Genomic DNA, 16192 nt, shown 5'->3' on the forward strand with positions numbered 1-16192 from the left:
TTGATGTCATATGAAGGAGAGTAAAACTTCCTAAAAGTTGATACCACTTAAGCTGTGTATTGTGATAGATTGGGGGGGGGGGGAGGGGAATCCATATTTTTATATTGTTTTGAAAAAAGGAAGAAATGTGAAAATGCATGATTTAGTATTTATCAAAGAAGAACTGAAGAATTATTTTGAAACCTGCGATTAAGATTGAGATTTACTGAGATTGAGACATAATTCATATTTCTGGAATTACAGGCAATATCATACACTATTGATAATTCAACGTCTAAAACTTGAAAAAATTACATTTATGCATTATAAATTTTGCATACAATGTGTTTACATGGTCACATGTAATACTGTAACGGTCTAGTGACTTGCAAGTACCTGCAAACTAACTTTTCATGCCAAGTGGTAGGTGACGCTGATCGCTATTACTGTAGCATTTCATCATAGTAGATTGTTCTGAGGCAGATAAAATTGAACAGAAAGTATTTTCCAAAAAGGGATAGGAGCTTGGAATTTGGCACAAATTTTGCCAATGTGTAATATTTAGCGATAAATATAGTATCCACACAAAATTCAAGATGGCGGTAATTAATCGAGGTTGTCGTTCAAGGCATTATTTACCATTAGTGCACGTAAAACAAAAACCCAGCTTTACTTAATTCCTCAAACTAGTTCTAAACTGTGAGTTAGGGATAGAACAACTAATGTACAAACTGAAATCAGTATAATTAATGCTAAATATTATTAGATATACTAAATAGATCTGATAAATACGTTTTTTTATATACTAAATTGTCAACAGTTATGGCTATGGTTTCTTGAAAAGCAATGGTGATATCTCCGTATGTTTTAGGCTTTAATGGTAGAATACCTTTAGTGTGTCGCGTCAAAGTTAAATCTCAACTTATAACTTATAATTTGATATATTTTTTTAATCTTCTTATATTGCTGTCTATTACATGTTCCTATACATCCGAACGATATTGTGCTAGTGTAAACCATATTGAGGGTCTTTTTTTTGGGGGGGGGGGGGTGGAGCTCATTCCAGTGTTAGGGTAAGGCCCAATCTTTGATAAAAAAGAAATGCTTCTGTATCAAAGATATGCTTTTTTACTTGTATGTTACTCTGCTGTTGTAGAAACGCCTGAATGATGATGGTATATGTGTAATAATGTCTGATCCGTAGATGTCCTTGAAAGCCCTTCTTATCCGAACCCCCCCCCCCCCCCAAAAAAAAAAAAAAAAAAAAAAAAATCCGACATGGCGGCAATTTCTCAACTTTGTTGTGCGAAATGTGTTGTGCGAAATTACTTTTCAGTATATTGTTCGAATAAAATTGTCCAAATTGATTATTCGTGCTGTATATTCACATTTCCAAAAATGCATGCTGAAACTGTATATTCTGTTACCAGATTTTTCTTACATTGTTTTTAGGCTGATTTCATGTGGGTTATAGTGTCACAATTGATCTGAGCTTATGCCCTTGGTAGATGCTTTCCCATATTAGATATCAGGATCATTCGAGAGTGAAAATTTTCATTTTCATTCATTTTAGAGTGACCTCGGGGATCACTCGAAGAGTGACAAGTGATCCCTAAGGCAGGGCTCGACACTAACGGTGGTCCGGTGGCCCGGGGCCACCAAAAACGCACGTCGGGCCACCAAAATGTCAGAAATGAAGAACATAGGTGGCCTGATCGGGCCACCAAAAAAGATCGGATATTTGCCTTTGGGCCACCAAAAATAAAAGTTAGTGTGGAGCCCTGCCTATTAAGGTCACTCTAAAATGAGTGAAAATGAACATTTTCACTAAAAGATACTCCAATTTCACTCTAAATTCACCGTTTTCTTGTTATTCACTCCTCACATCAAAAGCAAAAACTTCCACTCGATTTGTTTTTTTTTTTTCTTTTTCGGAGAGTAGAATATCACTGGTTCTAAAAATGTGTCCATAAAAAAACCTAAGACGGTTTAAGATAGCACAACAGACAAAATTGTATCAAAAACGAAATAATACATTTACTTTGGCGCAATTTTATACATTATATATTTTATTTTATATTTTATGTCAGCTTTGATGGCCCGCAATCTTGAATTTTTTGAGTGATTGATCCAGATTTTGTTTTAAACTTTCTATAGCAAGGTTGTTTCAAGCTTCTACCTCTATTTGAAAGATATTTTTGCTTCATCTCATCTGCTTCAGAACAATCTACTTTGAAATAATAGCAATCAGCGTCACCTGAGCTACCACTTGGTATGAAAAGTTAGTTTGCAGGCACAAACCCTTGTTTGTCAAAGAAAATGTCTGCGTTTGCCAAGACTACTACACGCACCACTGGCACTGCTACAACCGCAAGTGTCAGTGGTGCGTGTAGTAGTCTTGGCGCGCGCAGGCTCTTTTTTACGACCAACAAGGTATTGTCACAACTAAAGTGGCCATTTTTACATAGTGAGTTTTCAAGTTTGAGACATTATAACTCCTGAACCAAAAACGGTACTGACCCTTAATTTTCTCCAAATATTAATGATATGTCAAACAAAATTCTTGAAACGTTTTAAGATAATCCTTCTGTCTTTCTCTGATTTATGCTGAATCAAGCAATTTCATGATTTTCCCTTTTTCAGAAAAATATCAAAAAATGAGTGTTTTTCCTTAAAATCTCAATCCACTTATCACAATAACCCACAAAAATGGTATCAACTTGTAGAAAATTTTATTCTCTTTCATATGACATCACATTTGTTGAAATCTGATCTTTCAATCAAATTCTATCTTTCAAATAACAAATTCAGTAAATATGGCGGCCATCTTGGACGCCATCTTGGATTTGGAGGCTTTCGCAACAATTTTTTTGAGGTAGACCAGTGGAATGTTGTTTGTTACAATAAAAACTTGAAAATAAGCATGGTCTACTTAGTTTGTAGAGAGAGTGCAACTCGACATCTGTTTTTAGCTTTTGGCCCCCCGGTTATAGAATATCTCGACAGTTGGACAGCTGGACCTTCTACAAAACGTCTGGTGACTTTATTATTTAAAAAATTGTTTCACGCAGCTTGTTTTATGTGGATGGCCAATTGTGGGTCTGCTCATTCACGTACGCTTCCAAATACTGCAAAGGACTCCAGCACAGCGTCGTTATTCGTGGCTACATTTTTTCCCAAGATTAACTCGCTTTCATGAATATCGCAATTTCAGGTCCAAAGTCCGGTTATGATGGTAACTTTCCTTTTATATACGTACGCTGACGCTGTCAGGTACGATTTCTATCATTAATTCATGCACTCTGTCTGTACCAAATCCATGAAGACATATTTGCGGGAAATCCCCATTACTAAGTGTCGAATAGCTTGTGCACATATTAGTAAGTCTAGCATCTTTTGTGTGATTTAATTTGATACATCATATATACAAAGTCAACTGTCAAGTTTTGACAACGACCATAGCTTCATGTTCAAATTGCAAGTGTGCAGGTCCTACTCACCATCATAAAATGTACAAAAATTCTTGTTAAAGCAAAACCTGTTGGCAGCCATTTTGTGGAAATTACTCATGGGTGATCACGCAGACACAATGCTGTATCGTTAGCCTCTTCATGTGCAGTAGTTGAAATGTTAAATGTTTGATGCAGCGCGCTCCGTTTTCGACACTTCTCAGCATATCTCCTGTGAGGTAAGTGAAAGCTTAACAGACACCCTCTTGTACTAGTAGGCAGACCTGTGATTACATGCTCCTGGCTGCCACCAAGGATATAAAGCATGTATAGTGTGTATATCATATAAAACACATTGATAAGTGTAAGGAACCTCCACTTCACGATTCCAACGAAACAACATACGTGTTGGGCTAGTATCTAAATCTTCAATGTGGGACTTACAAACTATTCATTTCATATCTGTTATTTACATGAAGGCTATGGACAAACATGTGAAAGCACTATCGTAACAAATCATGGATCGTGGGGGAAGAGTCGGGTATACAAAACCAAATGTAATGTATGGAACAAATTCAACTTTACTTTATATCTTTATTGGATGCATAAATGAACAATAAATGACATCGGTTATAAAATCTAGCTTAGTCGTGTTGAAAAAGCTGCGTATTTTCTGCGCGAACATATAACAGTCCTTTTGCACACATGCAGCTCGTAGACAGCGTGAATAAGTTTGTTCAGTAGGCATACTGCGACCTGAGCCTGTCTCTTTTTGAGTGTGTTACTAACAATCACCTTCAGTTCATTGTCATATTCGTTTCATGGTGGGGCCATGTTCCCTTGTGATGCGCTTCTATGTATTCAGCGTTTACTACTATGGATTCATTTTGGCCTTCAGATTTCTTTTTTGGCCGTTTGCTTGTCGGCCTAGGAAGCATGTTGGGATTAGCAAATTATCTCACCGAAATCAGCAAGAAGTAGTATGAGCGATTGATACCTCAATGATTAAAGCCGTTAATGAGTACCAAAATAAAATATTTTAACACTATTTTGGCGAACATAAGAAAACAACAACGACGTTCCAAAATGTTATGAATCGCACTCTTTGATTCGCATAAGACACAAGACGTAGCATTGAGCGCTACACAGAGAGAGACTTCGGCGCCCTTACGACAACACCAGACAGCAGAGCCGAATAGAAAATCAATAAAGGCTTTGTAGGGACTGACAGTAGGCTACTGGTTAAGGTGAGGATTCAGGTTTACAACATTTTTGGTGAGATAATGAGAAACCTCTTATGAGATATAACAGAGCATGTAATCAACGCTGATTTGATGAACATTGGCCTTGAAAGTGGTGAGATATCAAAAAAGCGATCCTATTAAAATTGACAGGCCACGGCGTTCATCAGGATTTCTTTGTTTTCCCTGTTTTTAGATATCTCGGTCATATCAAAACCGATTTTCATCAAATAAACTTCTGATTCCCTTTAGAACTGTATGCTTTTTAAAATTTCATAGTGTAGTTACTAAGTTTCTGGCAAAACGTTATACAAGCTGATGCTGATCTCAACCACTACTGTACGATTAGACCACGTCGTAAATGTACACGCAAACCAAACCTAGTGTCCCTAGATTCGACTCGACTCGACATTTTGGACAGCTGGACCTTTTGAAAACTTCTGGTGTATTCATTATTTGAAAATTGCAGCTTATTTTATGTGGAAGGCTAATTGTGGGTCTGTTCCTTCACACTTCCAAATACTACAAGCACTCCAGCACAGCGTCGTTATTCATGGCTGCATTTTTTTTTTCAAGATTAACACGCATTCATGAATATCGCAATTTTGAGTCCGAACCAGATACATTAGTAACGTTCCTGCCAAATAATGATGTCTATCACTTATCCACTCTTTGTCTGCACCAAATCCACATAGGACCTATTTGCGGGGAAGTCCCATTTGTCGGATAGCTTGTCCATAACCACAAAGTCTATACATGTTTCCTGTTATTCACATTGATATATTATTCAAAATCAACCGTCAAGTCTTGATAACGATCATTGTAGCTTTATTTTCAAATCGCAAGGGTGAAGTTCCTACCCACCTTCAAACATTGTACAAACATAGCACAAACAGCAGAACCTCTTGGCAGCCATTATGTGGAAACTACGTATGGATGATCACGCAAACACAATATGCTGTATGGTTAGCTCCTTCATGTACAGAATTTGAATAGTGTCATCGTTTGATGCACCCTGCTCCGTTTTCGACACTTCTCATCATATCTCCTGTGTGGTAAGTGAAAGCTGAACAGGTACATAAAAGTACTAATAATTTCCTACACGTATTTGCACCCATTCACCACCAAGAATGATATTTATTGATAAGTGTGAGGAACCTCTTCTTCATGATTAGTAGTACCAAGGAACACAGGTGTTGAACTAGTATTTATTTCATTTCGCTTAATTCATTTTGCATATGATATTGATAGAGAAGAGTGTGGACAAACATTGTGAAAGCATGATTCTGACAAATCATGGATTGTGGAGAAAATGTCAGGTAGGATTCAAAACATAATGTAATGTACGAAACAGATCCATCTTTACTTTTGATTTTAAGTAGATTTCGAAATGAACAATGAGTCTTCATAAATGACATGTAACATAAAATTGTGTTGAAAAGCTGCGTATTTTCTACCAGAATATATCCTACAGTCCTTTGCACACAGCTCGTAGACAGTGTGCATAAGTTCATTCAGTAAGCATATGCGACCTGAGCCTGTCTCTCTTTGAGTGTTGTTGCTAACAATCAACTTCAGTTCATTGTCATATTCTTTTCATGGCGGGGCCGTGTCCCCCTGTAAAGCGCTTTTATGTAGTCAGCGTTCAGCACTATAGAGTCATTCTGGTTTTCAGGTTTCGTTTTTGGTTGTTTGCTTGTAGGCCTAGGAAGCATGTTGGGGCAAGCAATTTATCTCACCAAAATCATCGAGAAGTAGTATTAGTGATTCATAGCTTCAATGAATAATGTCGTTAGTGAGAGTCAAAATACAAGATTTTAAAATTATTTTGGCGAACAGAAAAAACGAAAATCAACAACGTTCAAAATGTGATGAATCGCCCTCTTTAATTCGAATTAATGATTATTAAATAGAAACTAGACAGAGCATTGAACTCTACAAAGAGAATGACTCTGGAACCCTTACACCATACAGCAGAGCCGAATAGAAAATCAATAAAGGCCTTTAAAGGGACTGTACAGTATATAGACTCCTGGTTGAGATGAGGATTCATTTTCCATCATTTTTGCCCCATTTTCATTTGTACGCACTGAATGGTGAGCGCTTACTCTATTACATATAGAACCTCTTTGGTCTAGATGCACTCTGCATCTGAATGATGTCAACACCATTTCCATTTTGTCACCCACAGTATCTAGTTTGGGAAGCTTTTTCAGACAAGTACCGTTGTGTTGTTGGCGCAATAGATGAATAGATGAATGAGAATTACCAACAACTAAAACGTGTTTGTGTAAGTGTGTATGAGGTGTGTGTGTGTCTGTGCGTGTGGGGGAGAGGGTAGCAGTGAACTCTGGTACTACATCCCTTCTTTCCTAAGCCCGTTAGCCACTTAAAATCTGTTCTAAGAGGTTTGAAATGTTCTAGGAATCCTCTGTGAACCAGAGCAATACCATTCATGTAATAGTCATCACGATTGTGTAGGTGTATTTTCTTATTTTGTCTTGAGTTCAGGTACCCCGTATATACTGCCTGCCCGATATAAACTTCACGTTATGATATAGATTTTGAGAAGAGCATGTATACTGTCACACTGGTAGTCCTTCATAAACAAAGTAAGGGATGATAATCCTCCTTGAATTTTTACGGCTTCTTAAGAAATGACTTCCAAGGCTACACTTTAAGTATTTGATAGATGTGTTAGTGGTTTTTTTTTTCCAAGTATACAACTGGTCAATGATGTTGCTACAAACTCCGTAATTGTCAGTATATTGTTTTGTATAGCCGTGGTAAAGGGGGGGGGGGGTGGTTGGAGGGAATTTAGAGGTACAGTAAAAAATAAAGTAAAATGTGATAATGAAAGAAAGAGAGAGAAAGAGAGAAAGAGACCAGAGATCAGAGACGTAAATGAGCGTAGATAAAGACAGCAGATGCTGTTTTTGCTTGAACAGATTCGTGACCCCTGTAGACCTTGGATTAGCACCACGGCACAAGTTTGCCCGAGCCTCCTTTGGCGCGTTTTCTACTCTGATTAAAAAAAAAGAAAAGAAAAGAAGATGTTCTTTGCAACCATAGTGAAATTTTACATGCTGGCTTGATAGAAAAGGCCCATCGGTAATTATGCATAATTTCTAATAGTATATTTAAATCGTTTGTAGACAATGTATGTACTTTTAAATATACATAATAATTTCCAATTATAGAGCAAAGTTTGAAAACTAGGGTCATAGCTATTGTTCTCTATGCTGTTTACAAAAAGGTGTCAAATTGTCTTGTTACATTATTACTATAATTTTCACGACTCACGAGGGGACTGCATTCTACAAGCTTGGCTTTTTAGCAGTCCCCTCCATTTCCGACCTTTTCTTTCTTATGATTCAGTCACATTTTGCCCATGTATTTTTTCAGCTAGTATGTTTATTGAGTCATGTAAACAAATGACGTGCATCTAAATTTCATTTGGAAATGTAATAGTTACATTGTACTTAATTTGTTTATATGAAATTGTCATATTATATGTTTTGGCCGGAAATGAAATAAAAATGAAATGAAAAATGAAAGGTAGTGCACTTGCTCTTCTATCTACACTTTCCTGACAGCTTTTCAAGAGAACCCGTCTATCAAAATGGGTTACCTGAGGATTATTGCCATCTTCACTGCATGCTTTATTCTAATGTCTACAGAAATCGGTAAGTTGTGAAAACTGGTGACAGTTATAGCGCGATGAAAAAAACAAAAGATAACAGAAAGACGACAGAATGGAACGTGTTGAGTATTCAATGAAAGTGTTTCTTTATATACGTATCAACAAAACTGACATTGATGATTATGTCTCTTTGTTTTCTCCTCTATATCGCATTATTCTCTCTTTCTCTATGTAGACAGTGAAGTATTGGATTCTATCTAAACTAAAACAATGTCATTGATCGCTACACCATCCTTTGCTTCACAATATTATACGTGTACAATGCAAATCGGCGTCTTTTCTGGAAAATACCGTGCTTTCTTTCGGAATCATTCTGTCCGCTATGAATGGATACAATATATATCTCCATGTATTTTCTGCACGATAATATACAGTGAAATGCTAACGAAAAGAAAGCATCGAAATCACTTAACACTATGATATTATGGTCAGCTAACAAGATAGAAGGTGAGATCCAGAGTGTCGTGTATAAATTGATGTATGAACAGGAAAGAGGTAGGTCCATAACGCATTTAATAACTTGTACGTAGCTGATCAAATCTTGTAAGAGAAGATCGGAACCGCCAATAAAATAGGGTTTTAAGCCAAAATGACAGCTCCAAGAAAATGTTCATGATAATTTACAATAACTCAGAAACGTATAAACTGAAGACGAAGCAAACACGTACACACATACACACACACACACAAGTGGGGATTTACTAAATTGCCTCATTTCTACCCAATAATCATTTAACAGACTGTCAGATTCCAGATGATGTCGTGGTCGTTGATGTCCGTCCTGTTCTTTTAAGAGGTCTTCCGGGGAAACTCAAGTGTCAGTTCTCTGTGGTGCCACAGGCTGTATATTGGCTAAAAGGTGATTACTGAGTCAGCGGGAGAAAGTTACAGTCATTTGTCGCAATCTGATAAAAATTGTGGAAGCTTGACAGTGTAGTGAGGCACTTTTAGAATCATTTGAAAATGTTTGTGTCCTTTCACAGGATAATAATTTGCCATACATAAAAAAAAGTTGTATGTTACAAACATGCTTGCTTAACATTACAATACATTATAGAGATTATGTATCTCAGTGGCGGATCCAGGCGGGGGCGAACGCCCCCTTTAATTTTTGTTCAAAAAGAAAAAGAAATAAAAAGAACAAAATTGGGGGGGGGGGGATGTTACCCCCCCTTTTTTTTTCTTTTTTTTTTTTTGGTTACGGAATTCCTGGACCCACACCTACTTGTGCACAGGAGTATTGCAAAATATAAATGCTTTATCAATCTCTCTTGCCTCCAGAACATACTGCCAATTCTGTCACACTTCTGGTTAAGTGGTTCCGAAATGAGATAGATGGCAAAGGATTCAGCGACGGGCTGATGACGATCGACGCCAACTTCTCGCTGATCATTCACACAGTCAATGACGACGATGCTGGCCGATATTTCTGCAGAGTAGCCGACTTTAGAAATAATGTTGTCCAGAACCATACCGACGTGTCCGTAGCAGGTTGGTTACCTTCGATCCCTGACGTGCAAATCTGTTTTTCATATATTTGGATTCAAGACATTTTTCTTCTTTGTTTTCTTTTTATTGCATTCTCTTTCCCTCACTGTTTTGCTTTAATGTTGTGACATGTTTCGAATATGTGCTCTTGCACCGTCACTTTACTATGAGTGGTTATATTTCGAGCCCCGCAAATGTATTTGACGTTCTTGAAAAAGACACGTTCTCCAAAACGCTCCTGCCTTCCGTCGCAAGGTTTATAAATGGGCAGTAGGTAGGATATACACCACATAAAGACCCGGTAACGTGTGAAGGCACCGCAGGTCTGACTGACTCCACCTCCATTTCTTGCCCACCGGGATTCATTCGCATACCAAGGATATCGCCCGTCATCGAATACATGCATCGAAGCCTGCGTTCATCGATAACGCTGGAATCAAGTCGAAATTCTTCTGCTGTGTATGTGCGTGTGTGTATATTCCTGCTTAACTAGATCTCAATAGTAAAGTTGTACATAATTCGATAAGATGACCCTTTTACATGTTTGAGCTGGGCCGTCAGGTAAGCCTTTTCACTTTAACCCATTAGTCAATGACCCGCCCGAAACCATTTTTATTGGTTTAATATAGAATAAATCTTTACGTAGTCTAAAGGATTTGAAGCTCGACTAAGTGTGCCACTATTACTCCTGTGACACTCAAGTTTCTTGCTAAAGTCATAATAGGCTTTCAAATACACCTAACCTATAATAAACCAAAAAAAAAAAGAGGTTGTAAGCTATTTGCATAATTGAGCAAGTTAACAAAATAAATATTGTTGTACCTTTAAGGTAGAGCAATAGACCATTACGTACGGAATCATCAGTTGCTAAAGAGTTATATACACGAATGACATAAGGAGGAGGGAGAAAGGACACATTTATTTACGATGGGCCAAAGTACTGGAATTCACTTCCCAGTAACATTACAACAGCTCAATATCTGAATTCCTTCAAGAATAAATTAAAATCATTTTTATTGAAATTTTACAACATCCAACAGAGTTAGTTTCCCTTTATCATCTCAGTCAAGTCATCATTCTTTTTTACATAAGTCCTCCTAAGTATGTCCCTGTCTGTGTTCTAAATATAACGATGTGTTTTTTCTCTTTCTCCTGCATTCTTACCAACATAACTACGTATAAAAAATGTTTTGCATTACATTCAATCCAGCTTGTATTTTATCACTTATTTTACATTATGAAATCTAGATTGCTTGCGTCCCTTTTTCCTCTCTTTTTTCCTCTTTTTTTTCTTTCCTTTTCTCTCTTTCTCCTCTTCCCAATCATTTTGATGTCAGTTGACATCAGTTCGTTTATTGTGTTTTATATTGATGTTTTGTGTATTTTCTGAGGGTCCCATATCGTACAAGCTTTGCTTCTTAGTGGGACCCTCCACTTCCATCCTCATCCTTAGTTGACTTGCATTATACGCTTTATGTATTTAACAAAGATGTAATCGCATCTACTTTTCATTTTCATAATTTTCTTATGTACCTTTTCAAATTTTGTTCTGTATCACAAATATCCCGTGTATATGCAAATGTACATAATTTCTCTGTTCATTTCGATGGAGGTGAAAATGAAGTTGAAAGTTGCAAGTTGACACCCTCATCATAATCTAAGCTTGACTGCAAGGTTAGACGTCCTGGGAGCTCTAGGTTGAATAAACACTTACAGCGGTTTGCATAATATCATTGCCTCTTTCGCATTTCAGCAAGTAAGATCTAAGTCGATGAAAATGCAGCTATGTGTCAGACCAATATTGAAATTATTTTCTTTTCTATGTATTTCGTCGATTACAAGTTCACCATTTCATAATGTGACTGTCTGTTCTCAACGCAGATTTTCTCTCTGTCGAAGGATGCTCAACTGCAGACTGTTTCTTGGTTTCCAACCAACAAGATGCTACACTGCGATGCAATGCAAGAAATGTACCGCAGGAGGTTGTTAGGGTATACTGGCTTCCAAATGACGGCAAGATTTCCCTGATCGCCTACCACTCTCTTTTCAACGAGAACGGAACGGAGAATATCGAAGCAGTCGTGAAGATAACCCCAGACGTAAATGACGTCTTCACATGTGTAGCAGAAATAAAGTCCACGCGAGCTGAGCTAGCGCGGGTATCTGTTACCGCAGTGCCTCAAACTCCAACAAACACAATGACGAATTTAGCTCCGATGGTGACAGCAACGTCGCAGCCCAATGACCAAAAAGGAGCCAACATTGGTAAGCCGTCAATCTTTTGCTTGTTTCAGGATGTGCTGAGCACGTTCAGTTTGTTGCAGTCCACTCCAATAACGAATGTAAACAGGGAAATAAATTGAACTACACCTGGCTACAGTAAACTATGGTTAAATCTGCTATCACAGTTCTGCTACTACTTTAAGCCCATTATTGTTATCATTTCCTTTTTTCGAGTTATATTAAACTGGCAGATATATGTATATATATATATATATATATATATGTATATTGCCATATCATTATGGTTACGACATTATCAGTTTTGTATAACAATATTCTAAAAGAGCTCTATGGGCTGAAATGCTATCATTTCCTTTTTTCGAGTTATATTAAACTGGCAGTGACGAATGATATATATATATATATATATATATATATATATTGCCATATCATTATAGTTACATTATCAGTTTTGTATAACAATATTCTAGAAGAGCTCTATGGGCTGAAATGCACAATCCTGCAATACAACCTAATCAGCAATACATTGTGCTTCGATGTTAGAATATTTGCAGAGGCCTGCCATTATCTTTGCGATTGCTGCTAAAACTATTTCACGAAACATTGGCGTAATGAACAGATTGAAATATTATCTTCCTTCATATGCATTATTAACTCTTTACTCTAGTTTGATACTACCGTATCTAAACTACGGGATTCTTGCTTGGGGTAATACATATCAGATATTACTTGATAAACTTTTTTTATTGCAAAAGAAAGCGCTCAGAACTGTTTTTAACCTAACTACACGAGAACATACAGATCCTTTGGGTTTTTTTTTACCATAAAATACTAAAAATAAAAGATTTGTATGTGTTTCAACTTGGTCAGATCATGTTTAATTATAACAGCAACTTTTTACCCAAAATATTTCACGACTCTTTTCATCGAAACAGTCATGTACATAACTATCCTACGCGACGATCCAACGAATTCCATCTTCCATTCATGAGAACCGTACATGCCCAAAATACATTTCTGTATACCGGACCCAGACTTTGGAATAATCTAGATAATAGCTTAATAGACTCACCCTCATTCCTCACATTTAAATACAAATTCAGAAAACATTTGTTATTATACAAATGATGCACAGGATAGAGTGTGTTAGTGTAGGCGTGGTGCACTCGAGGGTATTTACAATTGTGAAACATGCACTACATTATAAATACCCGAGAGTGAGCTACGCCTCCACTAACGCCACGAAATAATCCTGTGCATCATTTGTTTTATAAAATGGGTCGAAAATTCGAAAACTAACATCATTTTTCAGCGTTTTTCACGTACCTTTGTGGGTGAAGACGTCCGCAGATGTTCGTCCCAAACATTTACGCACGTCGCACTCGCGGAAGTCCCGCACATACAGTATAAGTATAATGGGGGGTTGGGTTTCCGGACACTTAAGTTCCCGCATGAAAACTTACTTATTTTACATAGAATATGCACCCTTTACCTTAAAGACTTGATATAGACTCCTCATATAGGCCTACTAGACAACATACTCTGAAAACGGCGTGAGAATTAACCTGCTAAATCGTTGGATTTGCTCTTCAAAGTGACTCCATGTACGCGTCCGGTCCCATACGCTTGGTCTACTGTACTGTACAAAGTGTACGTATAGTAGAGTATACGTACGTACGCCACACATGTTATGCACAAGCGAAGACAGGCCGGCCGGCCGGCAGCCCGAACAAGAAGTTGTTTACAGGATTGACAGCGCGTATGCATGCAATTCATCAAAGGAGCCGCCGCGCGCACTACGATCGGCAATCTACCATAGGATTACAGGCAGTGCAATTGTACTGAAGTAAAGGACGGAGGTGTGTCTCATTTCAGCGCTTCCTATTGGCTACATTCTTGAACCCATTTTATAACTACTCATAATTCTAGATAATCTGAATTAATTGCTTTAATTTATGCTTGAGGTTTCACCTGTCCTGATGTCGCAGCACTTGGCGTGTTCTGTATGCAGACCTCTCTTCTCTCTTTATTCTTCTTTCCTCTTCCTTCCTGTCTTTGTTCCTCGTAGACTTGTATTGTCACCGTCTTCTCTCTTCTCGGTACTGTCTCGCGTCGTATATGTGTGTGGGTAACTGAATGTCTGTACGAGTGTGTCGTCCTTCTTATATTTTCCCGGTACACCAGTTCAATGAACACCGTCTGGGCGTTAGCATTGATACTTATTTCCTATTATTGTCGAAGCCAGCGTATAGCTATATTTTTACAAACGACTTAAGTGATCTATATTCAATATGAATGCTGTAAGAAAATAATAAAACAAACTTGAATAATATATTGCTTACTCATCAATTATCTAGGGATCCACGTCCTACAAGCGTAGCTTTTTTGTGGATCGCTATTTTCCAAAATTGAAGTTATTTTCTGAAAGCTCGCGAAGTATACATGTATACGCATCGTTCCTTCTGATTATTGTACATATGTTGATGTATATAATTTATTTCGTATATTACATGAACCTTTTGTAAAGGTGTAGACAATATCATTTTATGATATGTATACTTTGTATTACGTTTTGATTTTCGTTGATTGGAAATAAACTATGATTGCTGTTTGTACCATCTCATTTTTCTTATCATGCTTCTCCTGATATAGTTCCCATCGCAGCATCCGTCATTGGTGTAATTGCCCTCGCCGTTGTCTTTTGCGTTGTCTACAAGTTCTTCAAATGTGAGTGACAGCTCTACACCCATTATCTTGATGAAGGAGTTCTGTTACAAGTAAAAGCTGTTTGACATGTGATGACCACTGATCTGGATAAAGAAAATATCTAAATAGCAGAGAGTGGGAAACGAAAGGAAAGAAATAGATAGACAATCAGATGGACAGAAGGGGAACATTTGTGAATATTCATTAAAAATCGGTTGTCTTTTCATATTACACAATAACACTTTAATGCATGCCTACATGATGTTACTTTGCAATGACATGAATAAAAACAAAACAAAACTGAAAGACGTTGGTACAGTTGGTACTGGGATTACAGGTTAAGCATTTTCGCGAATATAGCTCAACGGGTACATCACGACATTTTACTTTAAAACATCGTGCTATAATTTGCTTATCACAACAACACAATGATTCAAAGGGAACAACACACACACACACACACACAAAACCCACATATACAATAAAAACAAGTAGACAAAAATGGTATCTAACATACAAGTATGTTAGATCAAAAAACCCAATAATCGCCAGACGTCGAGAAACATTCCTGGCTTAAGGCATGTTGCTGTTTTGTGAATCCGTTCTTGAAAGGTAGTGTTTTCATATGACATCTTCTACATGTTTCCCTATTTAAAGCAGGGAAAAGGAAGCCGGAAGTCTTGCATTCGAAAAGTTCTGGTAAGTGAAAATGACGTTATGATTTTTTTTTTTTTTTGTACACTAGGGGAAGGCTAGTAACTGATCAGTGGGAATCAGTGCGAATGCTGGGGGATGATTGTTCCAATTCTTGTGGGATTCTTTTAAGAGTACATTATATATCTATTGTTATGTGAAAATTATTTGCTTCAGAACGGTCTCATATTCAAGTAATAAGCAGCTTAAAGGACAAGTCCACCTTCATATACATAAGGATTGAGAGAATGCAGCAATATTAGTAGAACACATCAGTGAAAGTTTGAGGAAAATTGGACAATCCGTTCAAAAGTTACGAATATTTTAAGTATCTGCGCAGTCACTGCTGGAAGAGAAGACAACTAGAGTGTATGATGTCACATGCGTACAACTATATAAGGAAAATAAAAAGAGAATTTCACAAAACTTTACTTTTTGAATAAAGTGCACATTTCTTCGACTTGCTACTGACGTATGTTAAGGGTAATATTATTCCCCCTGCCTTCTGAAAGAGAGAAGTCGAGTGTTCTTTTCTTATGCGAGAAAAATCGAAATATGTTGAATTTTCTTTATTCTTTCTTTATATATCGTTGTACTCATGTGACATCACAAGCTATAGTATTCTTTTCATCCAGCCGTGACTAAGCAGAAACTTTAAAAATTCATAACTTTTTAACGGATTGTCCGAC

The 16192-nt window shown here is 37.2% G+C and overlaps 1 protein-coding gene across 1 annotated transcript; it reads left to right on the forward strand.

Moving 5' to 3' along the window:
* The first annotated feature begins 3369 nt into the window (after nt 1-3369).
* Nucleotides 3370-14839, forward strand: LOC139720275 (uncharacterized). The gene is made up of 7 exons (XM_071631634.1): nt 3370-3667; nt 5655-5724; nt 8266-8355; nt 9112-9231; nt 9654-9863; nt 11742-12125; nt 14757-14839. Exons 3-7 carry the CDS (start codon nt 8292-8294, stop codon nt 14837-14839), a joined length of 861 nt encoding a protein of 286 aa, XP_071487735.1. The 5' UTR covers nt 3370-3667; nt 5655-5724; nt 8266-8291.
* The last annotated feature ends 1353 nt before the right edge of the window (nt 14840-16192 follow it).

Source organism: Diadema antillarum, unplaced genomic scaffold (assembly GCF_040938485.1).
Source record: "Diadema antillarum isolate AM-2024a unplaced genomic scaffold, OU_Dant_1.0 scf00000125, whole genome shotgun sequence".
In the NCBI taxonomy this organism is placed as follows: Eukaryota; Metazoa; Echinodermata; class Echinoidea; order Diadematoida; family Diadematidae; genus Diadema; species Diadema antillarum.